The 24,401-nt window shown below is 40.3% G+C and overlaps 1 protein-coding gene across 1 annotated transcript; it reads left to right on the forward strand.

Annotated features, from left to right (window-relative positions):
* Positions 1 to 8,634: 8,634 nt before the first annotated feature.
* On the forward strand, positions 8,635 to 9,564 carry LOC124506247 (olfactory receptor 4S1). Its single transcript, XM_047072271.1, has one exon. The coding sequence runs from the start codon at positions 8,635 to 8,637 to the stop codon at positions 9,562 to 9,564; it is 930 nt and encodes a 309-aa protein (XP_046928227.1).
* The last annotated feature ends 14,837 nt before the right edge of the window (positions 9,565 to 24,401 follow it).

A 24,401-nucleotide genomic window follows, 5' to 3' on the forward strand; every position in this document is an offset into this window, starting at 1 on the left:
AGGACTGCTTCGCTGGCCTCCAGGCATCCTGCTAGAACCTAATGAACTTCCTCTAACACTAGTTACTCTTTTAAACCAAGGCTATTTTTCTGTGTTCAAGACAGAGGGATGTGTTCCCTGGTCCTCAGTACTGTCTCTTCCCATTCCCATTCAGAGCGTCAGGGGTGGGGTTCTCTTTGTTACCATGTCTCTGCCTCTATTGCTGTTCTCTTGCCATTCTATCTTTGATTCAGTGGCCGTTTAGTCAGCCCTCAGTTCTTCAGGAGGAATTGTTCTATTAATAGGTATAATTTAGCGTGTTCCATGTAGGAGGTGGGTTCAGTCTTCCTACATCATCATCTTGAACTGGAACTCTGCCTGTCTTTTAAAACATTGACAGTGAGGTCCTGAAAAGTTAATTGATTCGCAAAAGTTCACAGTTAGTATATAGCATAGCTGGGACCTTGTGATATTCTGGTTTGCAATTAGAAATATGTATTTGGTTTTCGTCCCCATTTGTAGCACAGAGCTTCTTAAACCCTTGAATTTCCTGAGTAATGAGAGAGACAGAAATGTTTTTTTCATTTCCACCCCTGGAGCCTGGGGGAGCAAAGAGGTACTGATGGTTGAATGATGCCCAGTGGCCACTGATTTAATTAATCATGCCTAAGTAATAAAGCCTCCATAAAAACCCAAGTTTGGAGAACTTCCAGGTTAGTGAACAGGTGGAGATTTGGGGAGATTGATGCATTCAGAGAGCATGGAAGCTCCATGCTCTTACCACAAACCTTACCTTATGCATCTCTTCCATCTGGCTGTTCCTGGATTGTATCCTTTTATAATAAATATTTCATTGAATTTTGTGAGCTGTTCTAGTAAATTAATCAAACCCAAGGAGGGCGGTGGTCATTGGAGTCTCAGATCTATAGCCATTAGGTTAGGAGCACAGGTGATAACTTGGGTTGCAAGTGGCATCAGAAATGGGGGGTGGTGCCAGTCTTCCAGGACTGAACCCTTAACCTGTGGGATCTGAAACGGTTCTCAGGTAGACAGTGTCAGAATTGAGTTGAATTGTAGGACACCCAGTTGGTTTCTGAGAATTGCTTGTAGGTGTGGGGAACTCTTCTCCCTCAGTTGCAATTTTGTGTTAGATTTATTTATTTATTTATTTATTTATTTATTTATTTATTTATTTATCTATTTATTTATTTATTTCTAAATTTTATTTATTTATTCATTGCTAAATCTTATTTATTTATTTCTTTATTTAAAAATTTACTACTAAGTTAGCGTATAGTATAACAATGATTTCAGAAGTAGATTCCAGGGATTCCTCCTCTATGTATAACACCCAGTGCTCATCCCAACAAGTGTCTTCCTTAGTGCCCCTTACCCATTTAGCCCTCCCCCCACCCATAACCCCTCCAGCAATCAGTTTGTTCTCTGTATTTGAGTCTCTTATGTTTTGTCCCCCTCCTTTTCTATTATTCTTGCTTCCCTTCCCTAATGATCATGTTTTGTACTTAAATTCCACGTACAAATGAAGTCACATGATATTTGTCTTTCTCTGACTAATTTCACTTAGCATAATACCCTCTAGTTCCATCCACGTTGTTGCAAATGGCAACATTTCATTCTTTTTTATTACCAAGTAATACTCCATTGTATACACGTATACCACATCTTCTTTATTCATTCAGCTGTTGATGGACATTTGGGCTCTTTCCATACTGTGGCTACCGTTGATAGCGCTGCTATAAACATTGGGGTGCATGTGCCCCTTTGAAACAGCACACCTGTATCCCTTGCATAAATACCTAGTAGTGCAATTGCTGGGTTGTAGGGGAGTTCTATTTTTAACTTTTTGAGGAAACTCCATACTGTTTTAGAGAGTGGCTGCACCAATTTGCATTCCCACCAGCAGTGCAAAAGAGATCCTCTTTCTCCACATCCTCGCCGACATCTGTGTTGCCTGAGTTGTTAATTTTAGCCATTTTGTTAGGTGTGAGGTGGTATCTCATTGTGGTTTTAATTTGTATTTCCCTGATGATGAGTGATGCTGAGCATTTTTTTCATGTGTCTTTTAGCCATTTGGATGTCTTCTTTGGAGAAGTGTTTCATGTCTTTTGCCCTTTCTTCATTAGATTATTCGTTTTTTGGGTGTTGGGTTTGATAAGTTCTTAATATATTTTGGATAATAACACTTCCTCTGATATGTCATTTGCAAAATCTTCTCCCATTTGGTTGGTTGCCTTTTAGTTTTGTTGATTGTTTCCTTTGCTATGCAGAAGCTTTTTATCTTGATGAGGTCCCAGTTGTTCATTTTGCTTTTGTTTCCCTTGCCTCTGGAGATGTGTTGAGTAAGAAGTTGCTGCTGCTGAGGTCAAAGGGATTGTTGCCTGCTTTCTCCTCTAGGATTTTGATGGCTTTCTGTCTTACATTTAGGTCTTTCATCCATTTTGAGTTTATTTTTGTGTATGGTGTAAGAAAGTGGTCCAGGTTAATTTTCTGCATGCAATGTCCAGTTTTCCCAACACCATTTGCTGAAGATACTATCTTTATTCCATTGGATATTCTTTCCTGCTTTGTCAAAGATTAGTTGGCCATAGGTTTCTGGTTCCACTTCTGTGTTCTGTATTCTGTTCCATTGATCTAAGTGTATGTTTTTGTGCCATTAGTATACTGTCTGGATGATTACAGCTTTGTAATACATCTTGAAGTCTGGGAATGTGATGCCTCTAGCTTTGGTATTCTTTTTCAGGATTGCTTTGACTATTCGGGGTCTTTTATGGTTCCATACAAATTTTAGGATTGTTTGTTCTAGCTCTATGGAGAATGCTGGTGTTATTTTGATAGGTATTGCATTGAATATATAGATTGCTTTGGGTAGTATCAACATTTTAACGATATTCGTTCTTCCTATCCAGAAGCATGAAATATTTTTCCATTTTTTTGTGTTTCCTTTAATTTCTTTCATAAGATTTCTATAGTTTTCAGTGTATACATTTTTCACCTCTTTGGTTTTGTTTATTCCTAGGTATTTTATGGGTTTTGGTGCAATTGTAAATGGGATCGATTCCTTGATTCCTTGATTTCTCTTTCTGTTGCTTCATTATTGGTGTATAGAAATGCAACCAATTTCTGTGTATTGATTTTATATCCTTCAACTTTGCTGAATGCATGGATCAGTTCTAGCAGTTTTTTTTGGTGGAATCTTTTGGGTTTTCTTTTTTTTTTTTAATTTTTTTTTTCAAAGTTTATTTATTTTTGGGACAGAGAGAGACAGAGCACGAACGGGGGAGGGGCAGAGAGAGAGGGAGACACAGAATCGGAAACAGGCTCCAGGCTCTGAGCCATCAGCCCAGAGCCCGACGCGGGGCTCGAACTCACGGACCGCGAGATCGTGACCTGGCTGAAGTCGGACGCTTAACCGACTGCGCCACCCAGGCGCCCCTCTTTTGGGTTTTCTATATAAAGTATCATGTCATCTGTGAAGGGAGAAAATTTGACTTCCTCCTTGCTGATTTGGATGCCTTTTATTCCTTTGTTTGATTGCTGAGGCTAAGACGTCCAGTACTATGTTGAATAACAGTGGCAAGAGTGGACATCCCTGTTGTGTTCCTGACCTTAGGGGAAAAGCTGTCAGTTTTTCCCCTGTGAGGATGATAATAGTGGTGGGTGTTTCATATATAGCTTTTATGATCTTAAAGTATGATCCTTCTATCCCTACTTTCTTGAGGGTTTTTATCAAGAAAGGATGCTGTATTTTGTCAAATGCTTTCTCTGCATCTGTTGAGAGGATCATGTGGTTCTTATCCTTTCTTTTATTGATATGATGTATCACATTGTTTTGCAGATATTGAACCAGCCCTGCATCCCAGGAATAAATCCCACTTGTCCATGGTGAATAATTATTTTAATGTATTGTTGGATCCGGTTAGCTAGTATCTTGTTGAGGATTTTTGCATCCATGTTCATCAGGGAAATTGGTCTGTAGTTCTCCTTTTTAGTGGGATCTTTGCCTGGTTTTGGAATCAAGGTAATGCTGGCTTCACAGAATGAGTTTGGAAGTTTTCCTTCCATTTCTATTTTTTGGAACAGCTTCAAAAGAATAGGTGTTAACTCTTCTTTAAATGTCCATCTGGCCCTGGACTCTTGTTTTTTGGGAGATTTTTGATTACTAATTTATTTTATTTTTACTGTTTATGGGTCTGTTCAAATTTTCTATTTCTTCTTGTTTCAGTTTTGGTAGTTTATATGTTTCTAGGAATTTGTCCATTTCTTCCAGACTGCCTAATTTATTTGCATATAATTGCTCATAATATTCTCTTACTATTGTTTGTATTTCTGCAGTGTTGGTTGTGATCTCCCCTCTTTAATTCTTGATTATATTTATTTGGGTCCTTTCCATTTTCTTCTTGATCAAACTGGCTAGGGGTTTATCCATTTTGTTAATTCTTTCAAAGAACCAGATCCTGGTTTCATTGAACTGTTCTATTGTTCTTTGATTTTGATTGCCTTGATTTCTGTTCTAATCTTTATTATTTCCTGTCTTCTGCTGGTTTTGGTTTTATTTGCTGTTCTTTTCCCAGGTATTTAAGGTGTAAAGTTAAGTTGTGTATCTGAGACCTTTTTTCCTTGTTTAGGAAGGCCTGGATTGCTATGTTCTTCCTTCTTATGACTGCTTCTCAGAGGTTTGGGGTGTTGTGTTTTCATTTTCATTAACTTCCATGTAGTTTTTAATTTACTCTTTAACTTCTTGGTTAGCCTATTTTTTCTTTAGTAGGATGGTCTTTAGTCTCCAGGTATTTGTTGTCTTTCCAAATTTTTTCTTGTGGTTGATTTTGAGTTTCATAGCATTGTGGTCTCAAAATATGCATAGCATGATCTCGATCGTTTTGTATTTGTTGAGGGCTGATTTGTGTCCCAGTATGGGATCTATTCTGGAGAACGTTCCATGTGCATTTGAAAAAAATGTGTATTGTGCTGCTTTAGGATGAAATGTTCTGAATATATCTGTTAAGTCCATCCAGTCCAGTGTGCCATTCAAAGCCATCGTTTCCTTGTTGATTTTCTGTCTGTTGCTGTAAGTGGGATGTTGAAATCCCCTACTATTATAGTATTATTACCAATGAGTTTCTGTATGTTGGTGATTAATTGATTGATATATTTGGGTGTTCAAGTTTGGGACATAAATGTTTACAATTATTAGGTCTTCTTGGTGGATAGACCCCTTAATTATGATATAATTCCCTTCTTCATCTCTTGTTACAGTCTTGATTTTAAAATCTAGATTGTCTGATATAAGTATGACAAATCTGGCTTTCTTTTAGCTACCATTAGCATAATCCCCATACTTTCTCCATCCCCATACTTTCATGCTGAAGGTGTCTGTAGGTCTAAAATGTGTCTGTTGTAAACAGCATATAGATGGATCTTGTTTTCTTTCTTTCTTTCTTTTTGGTATTTTTATTTGATTTATTTTTTTAGTTGACATCCAAGTTAATTAGCATATAGTGCAGCAATGATTTCAGGAGTAGATTCCTTAATGCCCCTTACCCATTTATCCCATCCCCCCTCCCACAGCCCCTCCAGTAATCCTCTATTTGTTTTCCATATTTAAGAGTCTCTTATGTTTGTTCCCATCCTGTTTTTATATTATTTTTGCTTCCCTCCCGTTATGTTTATCTGTTTTGTATCTTAAAGTCCTCATATGAGTGAAGTCATATGATATTTGTCTTTCTCTGATTAATTTCACTTAGCATAATACCCTCTAGATGGATCTTGTTTTCCTATCCATTATATTACCCTGTTTCTTTTGATTGGAGCGTTTAGTTCATTGATTTTAGAGTGAGCCCTGAAAGATATGAATTTAGCACCAGGGTGGCTTATAGAGTTGAAGTTTCTGGTGGTGTTCTCTGGTCTTCTAGTCTTTGTTGCTTTTGGTCTTTTGGTTTTGTTTTGTCTTTTCTTCCCTCAGAGAGTCCCCCTTAAAATTTCTTGCAGGGCTGGTTTAGTGGTCACAAACTCCTTTAGTTTTTGTTTGTCTGGAAAACTCTTTATCTCTCCTTCTATTTTGAATGACAGCTTTGCTGGATAAAGAATTCTTGGCTGCATATTTTTCCTCTTCAGCACATTGAATATATCCTGTCACTTCTTTCTGGCTTGCCAAGTTTCTGTGGATAGGTCTGCTGTGAATCTGATCTGTTTTCCCTTATAGGTTGAGGACTTTTTTTCCCTTGCTGCTTTCATGATTCTTTCCTTGCCTGAGTTTTTGTGAAGTTGACTTTGATATGCCTTGGTGGTGGTCAGTTTTTGTTGAATCTAATGCGAGTTCTCTGTGCTTCCTGGATTTTGATGTCTGTGTCTTTCCCCAGGTTAGGAAAGTTTCCTGCTATCATTTGCTCACATAGCCCTTCTACCCCTTTTTCTCTCTCTTCATCTTCTGGGGCCCCTATGATTTGGATGTTGTTCCTTTTTAATGAGTCATTGAGTTCTCTAGTTCTTATATTGTGCTCTTTTGCCTTAGTTTCCATCTTTTTTTCTGCTTCATTATTCTCCTAATTTGTCCTCTATAGTGCTGATTTGCTGCTCTGCTTCATCCAGCCTTGTCACCATGGCATCCATTCACAATTGCATCTCGGTTATAGCAATTTTACTTTCATCTTGACTAGATTTTATTTCTTATATCGCTGCAGAAGGGGATTCTATGCTTTTTTCACCCAAGCTAGTATTCTTATTATCATGCTTCTAAATTCTGGTTCAGACATCTTGCTTGTATCTTTGTAGATTAAGTCCCTGGCTGTCATTTCTTCCTGTTCTTTCTTTTGGGGTGAATTCCTTCATTTCGTCATTTTGGAGGAAGAAAAAGAATTAATAAAATTAAAAAAAATTAAAATTAAAAACAACACAAAAAATCAAATACAACTTTGATTCTAGGTCCTAGGCGTGCTTTGGTTGAAGCTTGATAGAATACAGAAGAAAGAGAAAGAAAAGAAAAGGAAAAAAAGAAGGAAAACATTTGGTAATTTTAAAAGATGAATACAATAAAATAGAATAAAATTAAATGATGAAAGTAAAATAGAATAAAAAATATTTACAAAAGTAAAAAATATAGTGGAAACAAAAATCTTTTTTATAAAAACAGAAAATAAAAATAAATTTTTTCTCTTTCTATATTCAGGATTAATAAAAAGTAAAAAATTTGAATAGATAGACCAGCAAACAGAATGAAATATGGTTGAAATTATGTCATTTCCCCTAGAAATAAAACAATGAAGCACTTTATAGTCCATAAACTAAGCAGGTGGAGAGACTTGTACTGTTCTTCTAGAGTGTGGTTGGTGAAGTTGAATGAGGCTTGGTGTAATGGCTCCATTCTCTACTTGATGGCACTGCTTAGCTTACTGGGGTTGATCACTGTGGCCCTGTTGTGTACCTGTGTATGTGCATGCATGGGAGAGGTGAAAATGGCATCTCAGCTACCCAGTCTCTAGTATCAGAACTCTCTGCTCTTACCCACTGGCAATTGTGCACCCCTCCTTTATCTCTGGCTTCCATCCACTCCTTGCTTCCACACTGCCTGCAACTAAGCCATCAGCCTGCCAGGCAGCACCTCCTTCCTGAGTTTTATCTTAGATGGGACTGTGTTTCCAAACCCCTCACTTCTCAGGATCCTGCAGCTTTGACCTGCTCAGATCCTCTGGGGGAGGGTCTTGCCAAGCAATGGCTAGGTGCCAGCTTGCCCCTGGAACATTTGAGTGACTGCACTGGTACAGATGCCCAGAGACTGCCACCCCCCCCCCCCCCCCAGGAAAAAGTTCATGGGATCATGTAGCAGCAGTGTTTCAGGGATTATGTTAAATCACAACACACATCTGGCGACAGGCTTCATTGGCTTTTAATGTCCGTGTTCGCACACCAGCAAACATGGCTGTTATCTGAGGTCTGCTGAGACCTTTGCCTGTTGGGAGCAGCCACAGCCTCTACCAAATGTCCTCTCAGCAGGTGAACTGCCTCTCCCCAAGTGGTCTGAGGACCCCTTGGCCCATGCTGTCTGCTCCTGGGGACTTGCCCTTCCCACCAGAGCTCTTCCAGGTATCGAGCTGCAGAGTTTCAGACTCTCTGCTCCTCTGTTTATAGAGTCTTAACGGTATTTAAACCTTCTCCTTTCTCTTTTCTCCCTTTCTTGTTAAGTCCCTTATGGGTGCTTCCACTCCTTCTCTTACTCTCCATCTGCTTTCAGGGTGAGTGCTTTTCCTGTACTGCTCCCCCCTCGCCCCCGCCCTGTCTCCGTATTCTCTCCGCAAGCAAAAATAGCTCTCTATTCTCTATGGCTTCTCTCTCCCCCAGTGTACCTCTCTTTGTTGTGTACCTGCCAAGTTCAAGTTGTGCAGAATGTCCTGTTACTCCTCAGATCAATTTTCTAGGTGTGCAAGATGGTTTGGTGTTGATCTAGCTGCATTTCAGGGACAAGAGAAGCAAAAAACTTCCATGCTCCTCTGCCATCTTGGACCCTCCCCTCAAACAGGTCCAGTGTTAGAATCATTTAGACCTGAAAACAGTTTTCTGATTCCCTGGATTGTCGAAAGTTTCTTATATCACATAATTTGTGTTCTTGCAGAGCTAACTACTTTTTTTGTGCTCAGAGAAGCCATGGGAACCAAGAACAATGTGACTGAATTTGTGTTGTTCAGCCTTTTCCAGAGCAGGGAGATGCAGTATGTGTGCTTCGTGGTCTTCTCCCTCTTCCATGTACTCACTATCCTGGGGAACCTTCTGGTCATCATCACCATCAATGCAAGCAAGACCCTGAAGGCTCCCATGTATTTCTTCCTCAGCCACCTCTCTTTTGCCGACATGTGCTATCCATCTGCTACCACACCCAAGATGATCACAGACACTTTTGTGGAGCGTAAGACCATCTCCTTCAACGGCTGCATGACCCAGCTCTTTTCTGCCCACTTCTTTGGTGGCACTGAGATATTCCTCCTCACAGCCATGGCCTATGACCGCTATGTGGCCATCTGTAGACCCCTGCACTACACAACCATCATGGGTCAGTGGAAGTGTGGCTTGCTGGCCGGGGCCTCCTGGGTGGCTGGCTTCCTGCATTCCATCCTACAGACACTCCTGACAGTCCAGCTGCCCTTTTGTGGGCCCAATGAGATTGACAACTTCTTCTGTGATGTTCATCCCTTGCTGAAGCTGGCCTGTGCAGACACCTATGTGGTGGGGCTCATTGTGGTGGCCAACAGTGGCATGATCTCTTTGGTGTCCTTTATCATCCTTATCATCTCCTATGTGGTCATCTTGTTGAACCTGAGACGCCAGTCATCTGAGGGCCGGCGCAAGGCTCTGTCCACATGTGGCTCACACATCATCACGGTCATTTTGGTCCTCGTGCCCCCCATGTTCATGTACATTCGTCCTTCCACCACCCTGGCTGCTGACAAACTTGTCATCCTCTTTAACATCGTCATGCCACCTTTGCTGAACCCTCTGATCTACACGTTGAGGAATAATGAGGTGAAAAATGCCATGAGGAAACTGTTTAGGGTACAAGGGAGTACAGGGGAGAAGTGACAGTCCAGGGAATCTCATTAAGCCTGGAACTTGGGAGACTTCCCATCTTGTAACATCTCCAATTTAATGCTTGTAATGACAACTGTGTAATAATAATAATCCCACATATTCCTTCAACCTTTCATTCATTAAGTATTTATTGTCTGCAGTCAGGGAAGCATTGGGGATACGAATAAAAGTAAGATGTAACCTCTACCCCACAAGAGGATCACAGTCCAGGAGGCTCTTAGTGATACCGAAGGGCTCATTCAGGAAACCTGTGAGGTCTATAATTGAGGGAACCTCCAGGAAGGCTGAGCAGCTCATCTACAACCATGGAGAATACTACTACATAATTCCTTTATTGTGGCTAACATAGTGCTCAGTGACATTTATTCTCTCATGACCTCCAAGTCACTTTATTTGTGGTCCTTCATTTCATGCTCTTAGCCGGCAGATGAATAAATAAGTGTAGAGAGGTTATAGGATTGACCCCAAGTCACCAAATAGACCCTGAGCCAGGTGGAGACCAGAATGTAGGTCTCTTAAGTCCACTTTCAGGGCACTCCTCACCTCAGAACATCTTGACAAAGACCGTGTGAAAATTAATACAGGGGGTCCTCACTGAAATGGAGTCAGGAGGCCAGCAGGGGGAGCACTCATGCCCTATCACCACGGTCCTCAAAAGCAGTGTCCACAGGAAAAGAGGACGTTAGAAGGCCATACAGCTTTACTATCCCTGCAGGAGGAAGAAAGTCCGCTCTGCTCCAGGCAGCAGCCCAGCAAATGAGAGACAGCCACAGCTCAGCCAATGAAAAGACACTATGCTGAGAACTCCCAGTTTACTCCAGTGAATTTTGTGTTTAGAACAGCCACTGCCCCCCATCCCCCCTTCCTCTATAAAAGAGTGTTCCTTTCCTTAATTTCAGGGATTTATCTGTGGTTTCCCATGGTTATCTAATTCTGGGTTGCAATTCTGTGCTATTCCCCTTTAAACCGGTTTTTGCTGGTAAGATAATGGGCAGTTTTATTTTTAAGCTTAACAACTGAGTGAATGGACACTGGGTAGGATGGACCAGGAAGTTTTGAAGGACCAAGGATTGGTGGTGACCAGTGAGGATGGAGAACAGAGCCAGGGAAGGCTAGTTGTCAGCACTTTTCTGTCTCCAGCAGAGCAGGGACTGTGGCCCCTGATGAGGGCAACAAAGACAAGAAAAATGTAGTTTAAATTAAATCTCCTTACAGCTTGCATTGCACTGATACCAGAGACCTACAGTGAATAACTGCCTCAAGGAGTTTCTTGCTGCCTTAATGTCTACATTTCATTAAAAATTAAAGGCAACCTTACCTTGACAATAGCTAAATCTTCAGGGTCTTGTAAGACCCTGCTTTCACCATACAGAAATTCCTTTGAAACTATCTCTATCCTCCCTCCCTCCCTCCACAAACTTAAAAGTCTATGAGTCACTCCTCATAACCCCAGTGCAGCTCTTTCTGCCCAGGGGTCCTGTCCCTGTGCTATAATAAAATCACCTTTTTTTGCACCAAAATGTCTCAAGAATTCTTTCTTAGCCGTTTGCTCATGAACCCCACTTCGTAATTTCATCAGCTCCCATTTATCCCCTTCTGTCTTCCTTCGTTTTGCTGCTAGAGGGAAAGTTTATGCAGAATGGATTAGGAGGGCTGCCCTGGACATCTTGCTTAATTAATGTTGGTTTGCAAACCGCCCTTCGGGCAGGGAGAGGCCAAAGAAAGAGGCAGGCCGCTCCAGATCTGTAGGGGCAGGTTTAATGAGCAGGTTTAATAAGTTACATAGGAGGCTGTCTTAAGTGGGACCCAGACCAGTAGATTTCCGCACCTGCTGCCAGAATCTTAAAAGGTTATACAGAGACCATTAGTCCAGATGGTTTCAATAACTCCTTACACTCTCAAGGTGAGTGCTTGGAAGCGGCTGAGGGAAGGTGGGCAGAGAGAACGTTCATTGGAGAGGGGCTGGTGGGGATCCTCCAATTCTTTGGATACGGCTTGAGGGCCAACCAGCAGTCATGACCTCTCAATGACCTCCTGCAACAATGAACCATTCACGGGTCATTCGCCCCTGTTGGGTGTCAATTTCCTCATTTCCAAATGGAGACAGTAACAATACAAGCTTCCAGCGTCTTCGGAAAGTTGCTTTGTAAAGTCCTGTATGAAAGTCTGTTGTGCAGAGGTCGCTCCCACACTGTTTATGCTGTGGTCCTGTTGTCCTAAAACCCTGACTACTCTCCTAAATGCCAGGTGGATTAATTCGCTTCTCAAATGTTTATCGATGACTTAACATGTGGTAGGTACGTTCTTTTATTTTTATTTTTTTCCATCTGGCTTTGAGTTTATTCAATGCAGGCCGCCCAGCCCTTCCTCAGAGAGGTGGCTGAATTTGGGGAACAAAACAAAGGCCTCTGAGGTGAGAGTGTGGATTAGGGTGGAGCCTGGGGTGAGGTGAAGGTGTAGGGAGACTGTGGCCCTCAGCGTTGGCTGTCCCCCCCCCCCCCCCGACCCCCTATTTTCGGCAGGCTGCGGTGGGTTTGGGGGGCAGGTCCACAAGGAACAGGTCCTGGGCTTTTTGCTACTTCCAGTCCCCCTTCCTTTCTGCCCTGTGTCCTTACTCTGGAGGTTCAGAGACTAAACTTTCCACCTGGCTGGGAAGGTGGGGGAAGGACGGAAGGAAGGAGGGGCCCAGGCCCCAGACCATGGCCCTGGTGCCTTTCCTGGGTAGGAGCTAGAGGGACAGCAGAAAAGCAGCAGACAAAATCTTTGCATTCATGAAACTTACATTTACGTAGGTGATAAAAGTTACTGTTACTGAATTCTTTCAGTATGCCAGACACTAAGTGTTTTTAGTGAGTCTCTGTCTCCGGACTGTGAACTTCACAAGAGTTTGGCAGTTTTGTTTTCTCTCCCCTCAGAGAGGGTGTCTGCAGCTGACAGGAGCTGGGTGTTCCCCCTTCCCCCAGGTTAGTGCTGGTTAACTAGTTTCTCCTGCGGGCCTTGGGAAGAATAGCAGTTCTGGTACATTTAAACACGGTTCCTTTTCTTTTCCGCTCCCTGCTGGAAGTACGAGGGGATTTTTCTCTGATATTTACTGTGGGCACCTGGTCGAGCTCCTGTAGGTCAATCTCGCAATATTGTGGGCGGCCTCCTTACTGGGTTTTCTGGGGTTTTTAACTCCCAGACTTGTTCATGCTGAGCTACCCGCGCTTCATTGATTATAGTTCAGGTTTTCCTACCCCGGCCCTGATCCCTGCTGTGGTTTCCTCTTGTGCATCTCTGCTCTGGGAGGCTGCAACCCCTGCGTTGCTCCGTCTTCTCCCTAGTCTTGGGGGCAGGGCTTTGCCCTGTGTACTCCCTCTTACGGACCCAAGAGGAGTTGTTGGCTTTTCAGTCTGTTCAGCTTTTTTTTGCTTAGGATGGAGTGGAGACTTCCAAGCTCCTTCAGTGGGAACCGAACTGGAATCCCTGTTCTCCCTGTTTTGACTGTATTAACCACTTTAGTTGTGAGGACAATCTCATGAAGTTGACATACTCATCAGAAGTGTGATCGGGTTTGGGTGAGGACGGCAGTGTTGAAAAACTCCGTTCCGTCTGATGCCTAATCTAAGTACAAATGTTCATCTTGACTATTAGAATAATAGCATAAAACAGCAGTGGACCCCTCAAAAGCACAATATCCTGAGAAGTTTTCATAGATCAGCTTTATCTGTGTTGAATAAATGATTCCTTTAAAAGTCCTTGGAAGTTTGGGGCGCCTGAGTGGCGCAGTCGGTTAAGCGTCCGACTTCAGCCAGGTCACGATCTCGCGGTCCGTGAGTTCGAGCCCCGCGTCGGGCTCTGGGCTGATGGCTCAGAGCCTGCAGCCTGTTTCCGATTCTGTGTCTCCTTCTCTCTCTGCCCGTCCCCCGTTCATGCTCTGTCTCTCTCTGTCCCAAAAATAAATAAACGTTGAAAAAACTTAAAAAAAAAAAGTCCTTGGAAGAATGGGAACATGGATGTCTGTTCAGGTTTGAAGATAAATGCGAGTGTAGAGAGACACAGGCCAAATTACTTATATGGAGTCACATACAAGGACTTCCAATTGCTAGTTAGTGCCCTGATCACCATAGAAAACACCATCAAATTAAGAAGATCTCATTGTTCCCCAGTTACTCCTCTTCCCTCAGTGAAACCCCATTTTAATGTTCATAGTACAGATATTCTGGTAGTTGTAAATCGATGAAGCTTCTTGGCTGGACCCTGAAGCCACTCGCTCTTATGCTTTCTTTAAACTCCATTTAATAACCTTTTTTTCGTCAACTTTCATTCACCCTCCAGTACGGAGTCTCCCTGGAGGACTGCTTAATTCCAAATGTAAACAACATGTAATTTTTACTGCACATTTATTTCTTCTGCCTCATTGAAGAGAGAGTAGACAACGGATGTTGTGGGAGCTGTGGTTTTGGGGAAAGGACCATGAACTCCTTGGAGGTTGGAAGCACCTGCAGTGAAGGCAGAAAAGGAAAGTGACTAGAAGTCAAATGCACCCCGCCCCCCCCCCCCCCCCCCCCCCGCCCTCAGGCAGATATCCTTCATGAAAGTAATTTTTGGGCACCTGGGTGGCTCCGTTGGTTGAGCATCTGACTTCAGCTTGGGTCATGATCTTGTGTTTCGTGAGCCCCACGTTAGGCTCTCTGCTGTCAGCCTGTCAGTACAGAGCCCGCTTCGGATCCTCGGTTCCCTTCTCTCTGCCCCCCCCCCCCCCCTTATGCTCTCTTTCTCAAAAAATAAATAAAACATTAAAAAAAGTATTTTTTTCTTACCTGCCTTTAAAAATGTTTGAGACAAAGGAACACATGACACACGCATTGTAAACATAATTATTTACTGGACATCCATGAATTTGATATCCAATCAAGCACCAAAATGATCCCAGTAATTTGTATCTGTGTGCTTCTCCTCTATTCTGTTTCTCATAAATGATAACCAATATACTGAAGATAGGCTTTCAGTTTCCTTACTTTATGAAAATATTCCAACATGTGGCTATATGCCTTAACAATACTTATTCAGTTTTGCTTGTTTCTCATTTTATAAAAACGTTGTTATACATGTATTGTCTCCTGGACTTGCTTTTTTCCCCTCAACGTGAATGAATTTCAGAGATTCATCTGTGTTTTTGCCTGTCACCGTATTTCACCGTTTGTCCCAGGATACAATATTCCATTGGGTGAATATGTAGTATTTTCCTGTTCTGTCAATCTACCTTGGTTGTTTTCATGCTAAGAGTGCTTTTATGAGCGTTTTTGAATATGTGGAGAAGTTCACCTGTGATAGATACCTGGGGATGGAATTGCTGTGTTAAAGAGTAGGCAAATGTTCAACTTTACAACGAAAATGTCAACTTGCTTTTGAAAACAAACGGTGGTGGTAGTATTTATTCCCACTAGTAATGCATAAGAGATTTTGTTGATGTACATTCTTGCCAACACATAGTATTGCCAAGACTTCTGAATGGTTTTGCCAATCTAGAGGGTATATGTGGCATGTAATTCTAATGAGGTTATGTGGCATGTATATGTGGCATGTAATTCTAACCTCATGTAATACTAATGAGGTTGAGAATATTTTCATGGTTCGTGTCCTACCTGCTGCTTTTTTCCCCTGTGAATTGTCAATTATTATCTTTTGCTTGTTGTTCTCTTGAGTTTCTTGAATGAAAAAAAATGGGTTTCTAAGTGTTTTGTGTATATTTTGGCTAATGTTCTGTCAGATATGTTGATGATAAGTTTAGCTCATAACTTGTCTTTTCACTTTATGCTGTGTTTATCATTTTTGTTTTCAGTGTATAATAGTTTTAAATTTCCATTATTGTTAGTTAGTGCTTTTTGTGCCTTAAGAAATAGTTTCTTAGGTCAAGGTCAGGGTGATATTAATTGATATTCCAGGATTTTAAAGTTGTGCCTTTTTACTTAATTTCTTATTTTACTTAAAATTGATTATTGGGCATTGTGGAGGAAAGGATTCAATTTTATTTTTTCCCTTATGGAAAACCAAATATTCCATCATCATTTATTGAATAGTCCTTTTCTCTATTCGTCTACAGTGCCACTTCTGACATATATCAAGTTTCTGTATTTTCTTTTTTTTTTTAATTTTTAAAATTTTTTATTTTTTCTAAATTTTTTTTTAACGTTTATTTATTTTTGAGACAGAGAGAGACAGAGCATGAACAGGGGAGGGGCAGAGAGAGAGGGAGACACAGAATCTGAAACAGGCTCTGAGCCTGTCAGCACAGAGCCCCACACGGGGCTCGAACTCATGCACCGCAAGATCATGACCTGAGCCGAAGTCGGACGCTTAACCGACCAAGCCACCCAGGCGCCCCTTAAAATTTTTTTTAATGTTTATTTATTTTTGAGACAGAGAGAGACAGAGCATGAACGGGGGAGGGTCAGAGAGAGAGACACACAGAATCCGAAGCAGGATCCAGGCTCTGAGCTGTCAGCACAGAGCCCGACGCGGGGCTCGAACTCATAGACCACGAGATCATGACCAGAGCCGAAGTCAGACGCTCAGACTGAGCCACCCAGGCGCCCCAAGTTTCTGTATTTTCATGAGTTTGTTTCTGGACCAAACCTACACTCTTTTAATTACTATAATTTATGTCTTGATATCCGGTAGGACAAGTTTCTCTAATTCTATTTTTTAAAGAATATCTTGTTCTGTGTTCACGCTCTGTCTCTCTCTCAAAAATAAATACACATTGGGGCACCTGGGTGGCTCAGTAGGTTGAGTGTCCAACTCTTGATTTCAGCTCAGGTCATGATCCCAGGATTGTAGGATTGAGCCTTGTGTCAGGTTCCATGTGGAACATAGAGCCTGAATTCTCTCTCTCTCCCTCTGCCCTCCTCTCCTCCTTGTGCTCTCTCTAAAAAATAAAATAAAATAAATATTTGAATAAATAAACATTAAAAAAAGAATATCTTGTCTGTTTTGAGTCTTTATTTTCTAGACAGTTGTAAATCTAAATTGTCACATTCCACAAAATAACTTACTGGGATTTTGTTTTGAATTGTATTGTTCTATAGATCTTTGGGAAGAACTTACATTGGGGTAACTCTGATTTGCTTATGTGTTAATGTAAACAAGGTCTTCTGAAAAATCTAAAGGCATAGAGTTCTGTGACCAATAAGTGATTTATGAAACATTTGTTCCCAGGAAAACTGTTAAGGGAGTAGAGGAAGCAGGACAGAGAGAAATATGAACAAGGATGCAGTTTCAGGTGAATTCCAGCAGAGGGTCACTTCAGACTGATTTTGCAGAACTCTGGAGTGTAAATTATGCCTGGAGTGTGTTTAGAAACAAGTGAGTGGAGTTTTGATACTCCCAGACTGTTTAGACATTAGCTAAGGGCTTCTCTGGGTTTGGGTTGAGGCATAAATTCCCAGATACTTATGTCTGTGTATTAATATAGGGAAATTGACTCCAGCCCCAAGACAATATGTGTTAATTGTTGGCAAAGTATATAAAGGGTTATGGGTTTAAAAAAAAAAAAAAAAGGATAGAGATCTGGACAAGGTTTTGAACACACCTTGACATTCTTTGTCATGTTCTTTATTTTGGTGGTGTTTAATGTTTTAAATCAGGTTGATAAATTGCTGCACCCAGCTCCTTTGACTAGATGTATTCTTAGGAACATTATGGCTTTGCTGCTATTATAAATAGCATCTTTATTTTTTCCAGATTTATTTACACGTAGTTTATGACGTGTAAATTTAAGGCATACAAGGTGTTGGTTTGATACATTTATATATTGCAAATAGATTACCACCATAGCATTAGCAAACACCTCCATCCCATGACACATTTATCATTTCTTTTTTGTGTAAGAACATTTAAGAGTTACTCTTAGCACCTTTCAACTATATAAAACAGTATTATTAACTATATCACCATGCTCTGGATTAGATCTCCAGAGCTTGTTAATCTCATAACTGAAAGTTTGCACCCTTTGACATTATAACTGAAAGTTTGTACCCTTTGACAATATCTCTGTTTCTTTTATCACCTCGCCCCTCATACCCACTATTTTGCTGTTTCTCCAAGTTTTCTTAGATTTACTATTTTTTTTTTTAGATTTTGTGTAAGTGATATGATACAGTATTTGTCTTTTACTGTATGACTTATTTCACTTAGTATAATGTACTTAAGGACAACCCATGTTGATGAAATGATAGGATTTCATTCTTTCTCATGGCTGAATAATATTCCAGTGTGTGTATGTGTGTGTGTGTGTGTGTGTGTGTATGTATGTATCTATATATCTGTCGCTTCTTTATCCAATCATCTGTTAACAACCATTAGGTTGTTTCCATATCTTGGCTATTGTGAATAATGCTACAATAAACATGGGAGTGCAGATATCTCCCTGATATACTGTTTTCCTTCCTTTGAATAAATACCCAGAAGGAGGATTGCTGGGGCATATAGGAATTCTATTTTTAATTCTTTTTAAGGAATGTTCACACTGTTTTCCATAGTGGCTGTACCTATTCACAGTCCCACCAGCAGTGCACAAAGGTTCCCTTTTCCTTACATCCTTACCAACACTTATTTCTTGTCTTTTTTGATAATAGCCAGGTGTGAAGGAGTAGCTCATTGTGGTTTTTATTTGCATTTCTCTGATGATTAGTGTCATTGAGCACCTTTTCATGTACCTGTTGACTATTTGTATGTCTTCTTTGGAAAACTTTCTATTCATTATTCATTTCTCTGCCCAACATTTTATTTTGTGTGTGTGTGTGTGTGTGTGTGTGTGTTGACTATTGAGTTGAATAAGTTATTTATATATTTTGGATACTAACCCTTTATCGGGTATAGGATTTATAGCTATTTCCTCTCATTCTTTAGGTTGCTTTATCATGTTGTTGGTTTCCTTTATAGTGCATAAGATTTCAGTCTGATGTAGCCCCACTTGTTTATTTCTGCTTTTTTAAAATCGGTGTCAAATCCAAAAAAACCATAGGTCAGGACCTATGTCAAGGAGCATTCTCCCAATTTTTCTTTTAGGATTTTTATTGTTTCCAGTGTTTTGCTTTTTAAAGTTTATTTATGATTTATTTTGACAGACTGAGAGGGTGAGCAGGAGAGGGGCAGAGAGAGAGAGGGAGAGAGAATCCCAGGCAAGCTCTGCACCATCAATGCAGAGCCTCACGATATGGTTTCAAGTCTTATGTTCAAGTCTTTAATCCATTTGAGTTGATATATGTGTGTGGTAAAAAGGGACCCAGTTTCATTCTTTTGTGTGTGGCTATCCTGATTTCCAAACACTTTTTATTGAGGAGACTATCCTATCCCCATTGTATACTCCTGGCGACTTGTCATAAATACTGTGTATGCATGAGCTTGTTCCTGGGTTCTTCTATTCTATTCTATTCTATTCTATTCTATTCTATTCTATTCTATTCTATTCTATTGATTTATGTGTTTGTAGTAAAGTTTGAAATAAAAATGATGCTTCCAGCTTTGTTCTTTCTGAAGATTTTTCTGGCTCTGGAGGGTTTTCTTTGTTTCTGTGCCAAATTTAGGTCAGATTTTTATATTTCTGTGCAAAATGTCATTTGAATTATGATGGGGATTTCATTGAATTTGTAGATTACTTTGGGTAGTATGGACATTTTAATAATATTTATTGTTTAAATCTATGGGAATGGAATATTTTCTAATTTATGTGTGTCTCCAGTGTTTTCATCAGTGTCTTATAGTTTTCAGTGCATAGGTCTTTCCACCAACTTGGTTAAAATTATTCCCAAGTATTGTATACCTTTAAATGAAATCATAAATGAGATTTTTTTCTTAATTTCTCTTTCAGATAGTTCCATTAGTAGTATATAGATGCACAACTGAGTTTTGTATATTGATCTTTTATCTTGAAACTTTACTGAATTCATTTATTAGTTCTAACAATTGGCTATAGTGGGTTCTATTTGTTTCCATACAAATAGAACAAATTTTGCATTTCTGTGCAAAATGCCATTGGAATTATGATTGGGATTGCACTGAATCTGTGGATTGCTTTGGGTAGTATGGACTAAGTCAACAGGATTTAATGAACATGCAGTATATGCCAGAGACTGATAGACGGTGAGGAACTAGGATCTCAGTGACCTATATATGAATCCATAAATGTTCACATTGGCAGGTACCGTGTGGATAATCCAGCGTCACTCAGTCATTTTATATAGAATCAGGACATGGTTGGGGGTGGGGGGAGAGAAGTGGAGAGCTAAATGACGCTTTCAAGTTAGTTACTAGATTACTTATGATCAGAACTAGAGCCCAGCTGTCCTGGTCCCTGTGCAGTCCTCACTTTCCTCTCTCTTCATTCTCCTTTCCGTTCTCAGTAGTTCAGTCTGGAAAAAAAAATTCCCTTTATGTCCTTCCTTCAACTTTCTTCTGTTTATTATTCTTCTGTATTCTCTTTTGCACCTCATTATTTGGTGCAAAAACTTCACAGAAATCTCACTAAACTAATTGAAACAGATTTTGAACCTTTCCGAATCATAGTTTATTTGGCAGTGTTTCACCCGAGAGAAAAGAAATTCCGTGGGGAAGTTGTTCCCTTGATTATAGTGTGTGGCTTAGTTTATTTTAAATAGTTCAGGGATCTAAGCATTTAGTCAGAACCCTTGGACTCAGTGGGTACGTTTTCTACATAAAACACAGCATCTTAAATTCTCTGAGTTTGCTGATTTCTGTGGCTTTTATTTGTTTCTTAGATATTATCCAAATATCAACCCAGATCCAGATCCTCTGAACTTTCCTCTTCTGTGATTCATCTTAGATGCCATCATTTGTTTTCTAAAAGCCCCCAGGAACATGGTGTTTTGTTCTAGGGGACAAGACCTGATTCTTGAATTGCTGTAGCAGCAACCACCCAGAGCCATCAGAAGGTAGCTTAGTGTTTTCCAAGTTATTAACCTGTCAAGTATCTAGTGTGTGGCTTTGGGAAGCAATTGATCTCTCTCAGTGTCTGTTGCCTCCTTTGTAAATAGAGGAGGTTTGATTAAAAGCTCTAAATATTTTCACCACTCTTAGGGGCTTAGTTGAGTGTGACAAACTGTGCTCACTGGACCCTTCAGTGAGAAATCAGCTAGGTGGGGAGTATTAGCCAAAGCACCTTACTCGTCCAGCGATCATGACTTCCAGAGAGGAACCTAATGCTCCATCCCACTGAACCAGATCACTGCCTTGAAAATGAGTTATTCTAACAGAGTGACTACCTTCATGCTGAGCTAGAGGCACTTGAGTACACTTGAGATCCATCTGACCCAATTCCTTGTTCCAAGGCAGAACAAAATCACACCAGGTAAGTGATATGGCTGGAAGGAAGGCACAAGGCATATGATGTTGAGCAAGTCAGTTCCTTTCTTTAAGCCACAAGTTTTAATTTTAAAGGAGGTGGTTTGGTACGGAGTACTTTTTGGGGTGTACACCAGGATGAGGCTATGGGTTAAATTTATTCATTTGTTTTTATTGTTAAATATATATGATATAAAATTTGATGATTTCAAAGATCTTTCCAATTTTGGGATTCTTTGAGGTCCCATTTGGGAATTATGAAGTGGGAGTGTGTGCTTGGGATGGAAGTTTCACTAGGTCATCTGAGATCAGTCACATTGGCACATCAAGCTCTTTCTTACATTGAATTCTGGGCATTGTCTGCATTCTATTCTTCTGTGGTCCAGAATCCAGGAGGTCACGTGATGTAGAGTCTGCATGCTCTTATGCTGATTTAGGCTTTTACATGTTCATCACATTTTCTTTCCATGTGTCTTGGTAAGGCAGTATTGTGGGAGAGAGGAGGTATTTCTTATCAGCTCTGTGGGAGAGATGGTGGGAATGGCTGGTGGCAGGGAGCAGAGAGAGGAATTAATGCAGAAAAGACAGAAATGACTGAAATGAAAAGGTGGTTTTCAGAGAGAAAGACTATCAAGTATTTTATCTCCTTGGGATAACACCTGGAAAAACTTGACCTAACATGATTTTTTTCTTGCCTCTAGTGATCTCTCAGATTGGTCCCATTATATTTTCCTTAGTTTCAGGAATGGATAAGAAAACAAACAGTTAAGTTCATGCCTAGATAAAAGGTATATGTTTGTGTAGGCCAACAAAAATATACCTTAGACCTCTCATGAAAGAACATATTTAATTTTATTTTTTTTCTTTTTTTTAATTTTTTTAAATTTTTAAATTTTTAAATTTTTTTCAATATATGAAGTTTATTGTCAAATTGGTTTCCATACAACACCCAGTGCTCATCCCAAAAGGTGCCCTCCTCAATACCCATCACCCAAACTCCCCTCCTTCCCACCTCCCATCAACCCTCAGTTTAGAACATATTTAATTTTAACTCTTCACTTCTGTGTTATGTACTTAGAAATTGTATAGGGCCGTGATTGTAGACCTCTGGATCTATGGTGAGGCTACTTGGATTGGAATCCTGACTCCACCACTGTGGAGCTTCTGGCCAGGTAATTCATTTCTCTTTGATTCTGTTTTCTCCTATGTATAAAAGGGGGTGATATTAACCCCCAAATCATGGGTTTATTGTGAGAGTCAAATCCATAATGTATCTAGAACATTTGTAAAGTATATGGCACAAGTACTATTGTAGAGCTCGACATCATTATTAATGAAAAATGCAGTTAATAAAAAAGATTTAAGAATATTAAACAGATATATTTGATTATTATGATGGTATATTTCTTAGTAGAACATACAGTCCCCAAAGCTATAATTATAAAGCAACCTGTTAATGTCTATAAAAGAAGTATGATAACAAACCATAGGAGCACAAAGGAGAGAATATATTATTCCTGGTGGAGTGATAGTCTTTGTGCAATTAGAAAGAAGGAACACTAAACACAGAGAAGGGAGAAAGGCACCTTGGAATAGGAAATAGGTGTGTAACAGTCATTTGGGAATGACATGGGTGCAAAAATAGGCAATGGCCAGTTCAAGCAGGACCTGGACTTTATGCTAAGAATGTTATAATTTAGGCTGCAGGCAATAGGGAGATATTGGCAGATTTTGGGTAGAGAAGTAACATGACCAGATTTACACTGAAGGATAATCACCAAAGTATTTTCCAACGCTCAGGGACAAGAAGGTGCAGATGGGTTGGAATATTAAATGCAAGCTTTGTTCAACACACCAGACCGGGACTGAGTTGGAAGGTGGGTCGTGTTGGAAGGACAAGGAGAGGGCATATCTGGAAAAGGAGGCTCTGTTGCGAGAATAAGCAGGGTGGGCTATGGGACAGGGAGAGAACCTGAAAGAGGCGAGTTGAAGTTTAGGGGGTAAGAGGATGATTGCTGAGGTGGCTCAGTGTGTGAAAATCTTTAAAAGTGAATCGTAGGAGTTCAGGTTTTCCTCCAGCTATTCCCACGCAGGGGAGGATCCGAGGAAAGAAAGATCTAGGAGACAGTTTTCTGGCTGCAGTGTGTGGGAGGGATGGCAAGAGCATCTGGAGATGAAGAGGTATTGGTAATCTGGGCATCTGCTGAGAGAGTATGAGAAGGGGTGGCGGGAAGAATGGAGAGAAAGGGCACACAGGGGGATGGTTTAATGAGAAATTAAAGGGGTGTGATGATGACTGGTGTGGGCATGAGGGAAGGCATGGGTCAAATATGATCTCAGAGCTATAGCGTGGGCATCTTGGACAGTTTTATGAGCATTTGATTATTAGTGAGTCTTAAAATCTTTCCATATGTATACTGATATTTTTACTTATTCTTTTGTGAATCTCTATCTTTTGCCCATTTTCTATTGCGATACAGGTATATTTCTTAGACAAGTTCATTTTCATGTTGGGTTATTAAGCCTACAATTTTTATTGCTCTAGAACATGAATTGCTTTATTATTTTAAGGTTCAATGATTTTTATTTAGTTTTAAACTTCAACATGTGTGCTTATATGAGGAATTCTGACACACAGTACTGTGTTCTGATCTGTCCATATCACTGACTTTCGTTTTCTCTGTGGATTCTGGCACTTGATGTCCAGGTGTGTTTTTAGTTCTTAAGTATATTTCTTAAAAATTTCAGTATGAAATCAGGGTTATGGGGGAAAAGAGTGGAGATTAAATTTAGAACAGAGAATCAAGGTATCGTGATTTTTCACCCATGTTTTTCATGGGTCGTATGTGGTGGAAAAAATTCCTAACATGGCACCTTAATCTAGAGACTGTTTTAAATCACATGACATTGTTAGCTTGAGGCGAATATCAGATCTGTATTTATTCTGTATAGTCTAGTGTGTGTATACATATATTAGAGGTGCTCGGTAATTATCTGTGCCAGGGGAGTAGCTCATAGAGACATCTTAACTCTTGTACACTTTGCTGCTAACTATCAACACGGAGCCAGAGTAGGCAGGCTGGCTAGCCATAACAATGCTCCCAGAGGGCAATCTCTTTGAATTCAGGATATCTCAGTAGTTTGAGCAGTGGGGAAATAGGTGTGAAAGTCGTATGAAATGACGGAGACAAACTAGTAAGTTGAATTCTGTCCGGGATTTGAGCATTTGTCATACAAACAGTCATCGAAGCTGAAGACTGGCAGAAGATTCTGACCTCTGAATGAAGGACAGTATACTCAGGACCTTCTGGAAAGGGAAGAATTATCTGTGGGAAGATGTTTCTCAAGGCAGAAATTAAGGAAACAAGGAATTCAGGAGTAGAAGTGTCTCATGAGGATTCCCCAACAGAAGAGAGCTATTCAAATGCAATGAAGATAATAAAGGCTATGAAGTTGGATGGCTCCCCAAATTCAGAATCTCTTGT

The sequence above is a fragment of the Lynx rufus genome, unplaced genomic scaffold (genome assembly GCF_022079265.1).
Source record: "Lynx rufus isolate CCGP_SWC_20201006 ecotype Redwood Valley unplaced genomic scaffold, mLynRuf1.p SCAF_9, whole genome shotgun sequence".
Lineage (NCBI taxonomy): Eukaryota > Metazoa > Chordata > Mammalia > Carnivora > Felidae > Lynx > Lynx rufus.

Excerpts from the sequence above, each read along its gene's own strand:
- LOC124506247 (XM_047072271.1), top strand. The coding sequence starts at position 8,635 with ATGGGAACCAAGAACAATGTGACTGAATTTGTGTTGTTCAGCCTTTTC.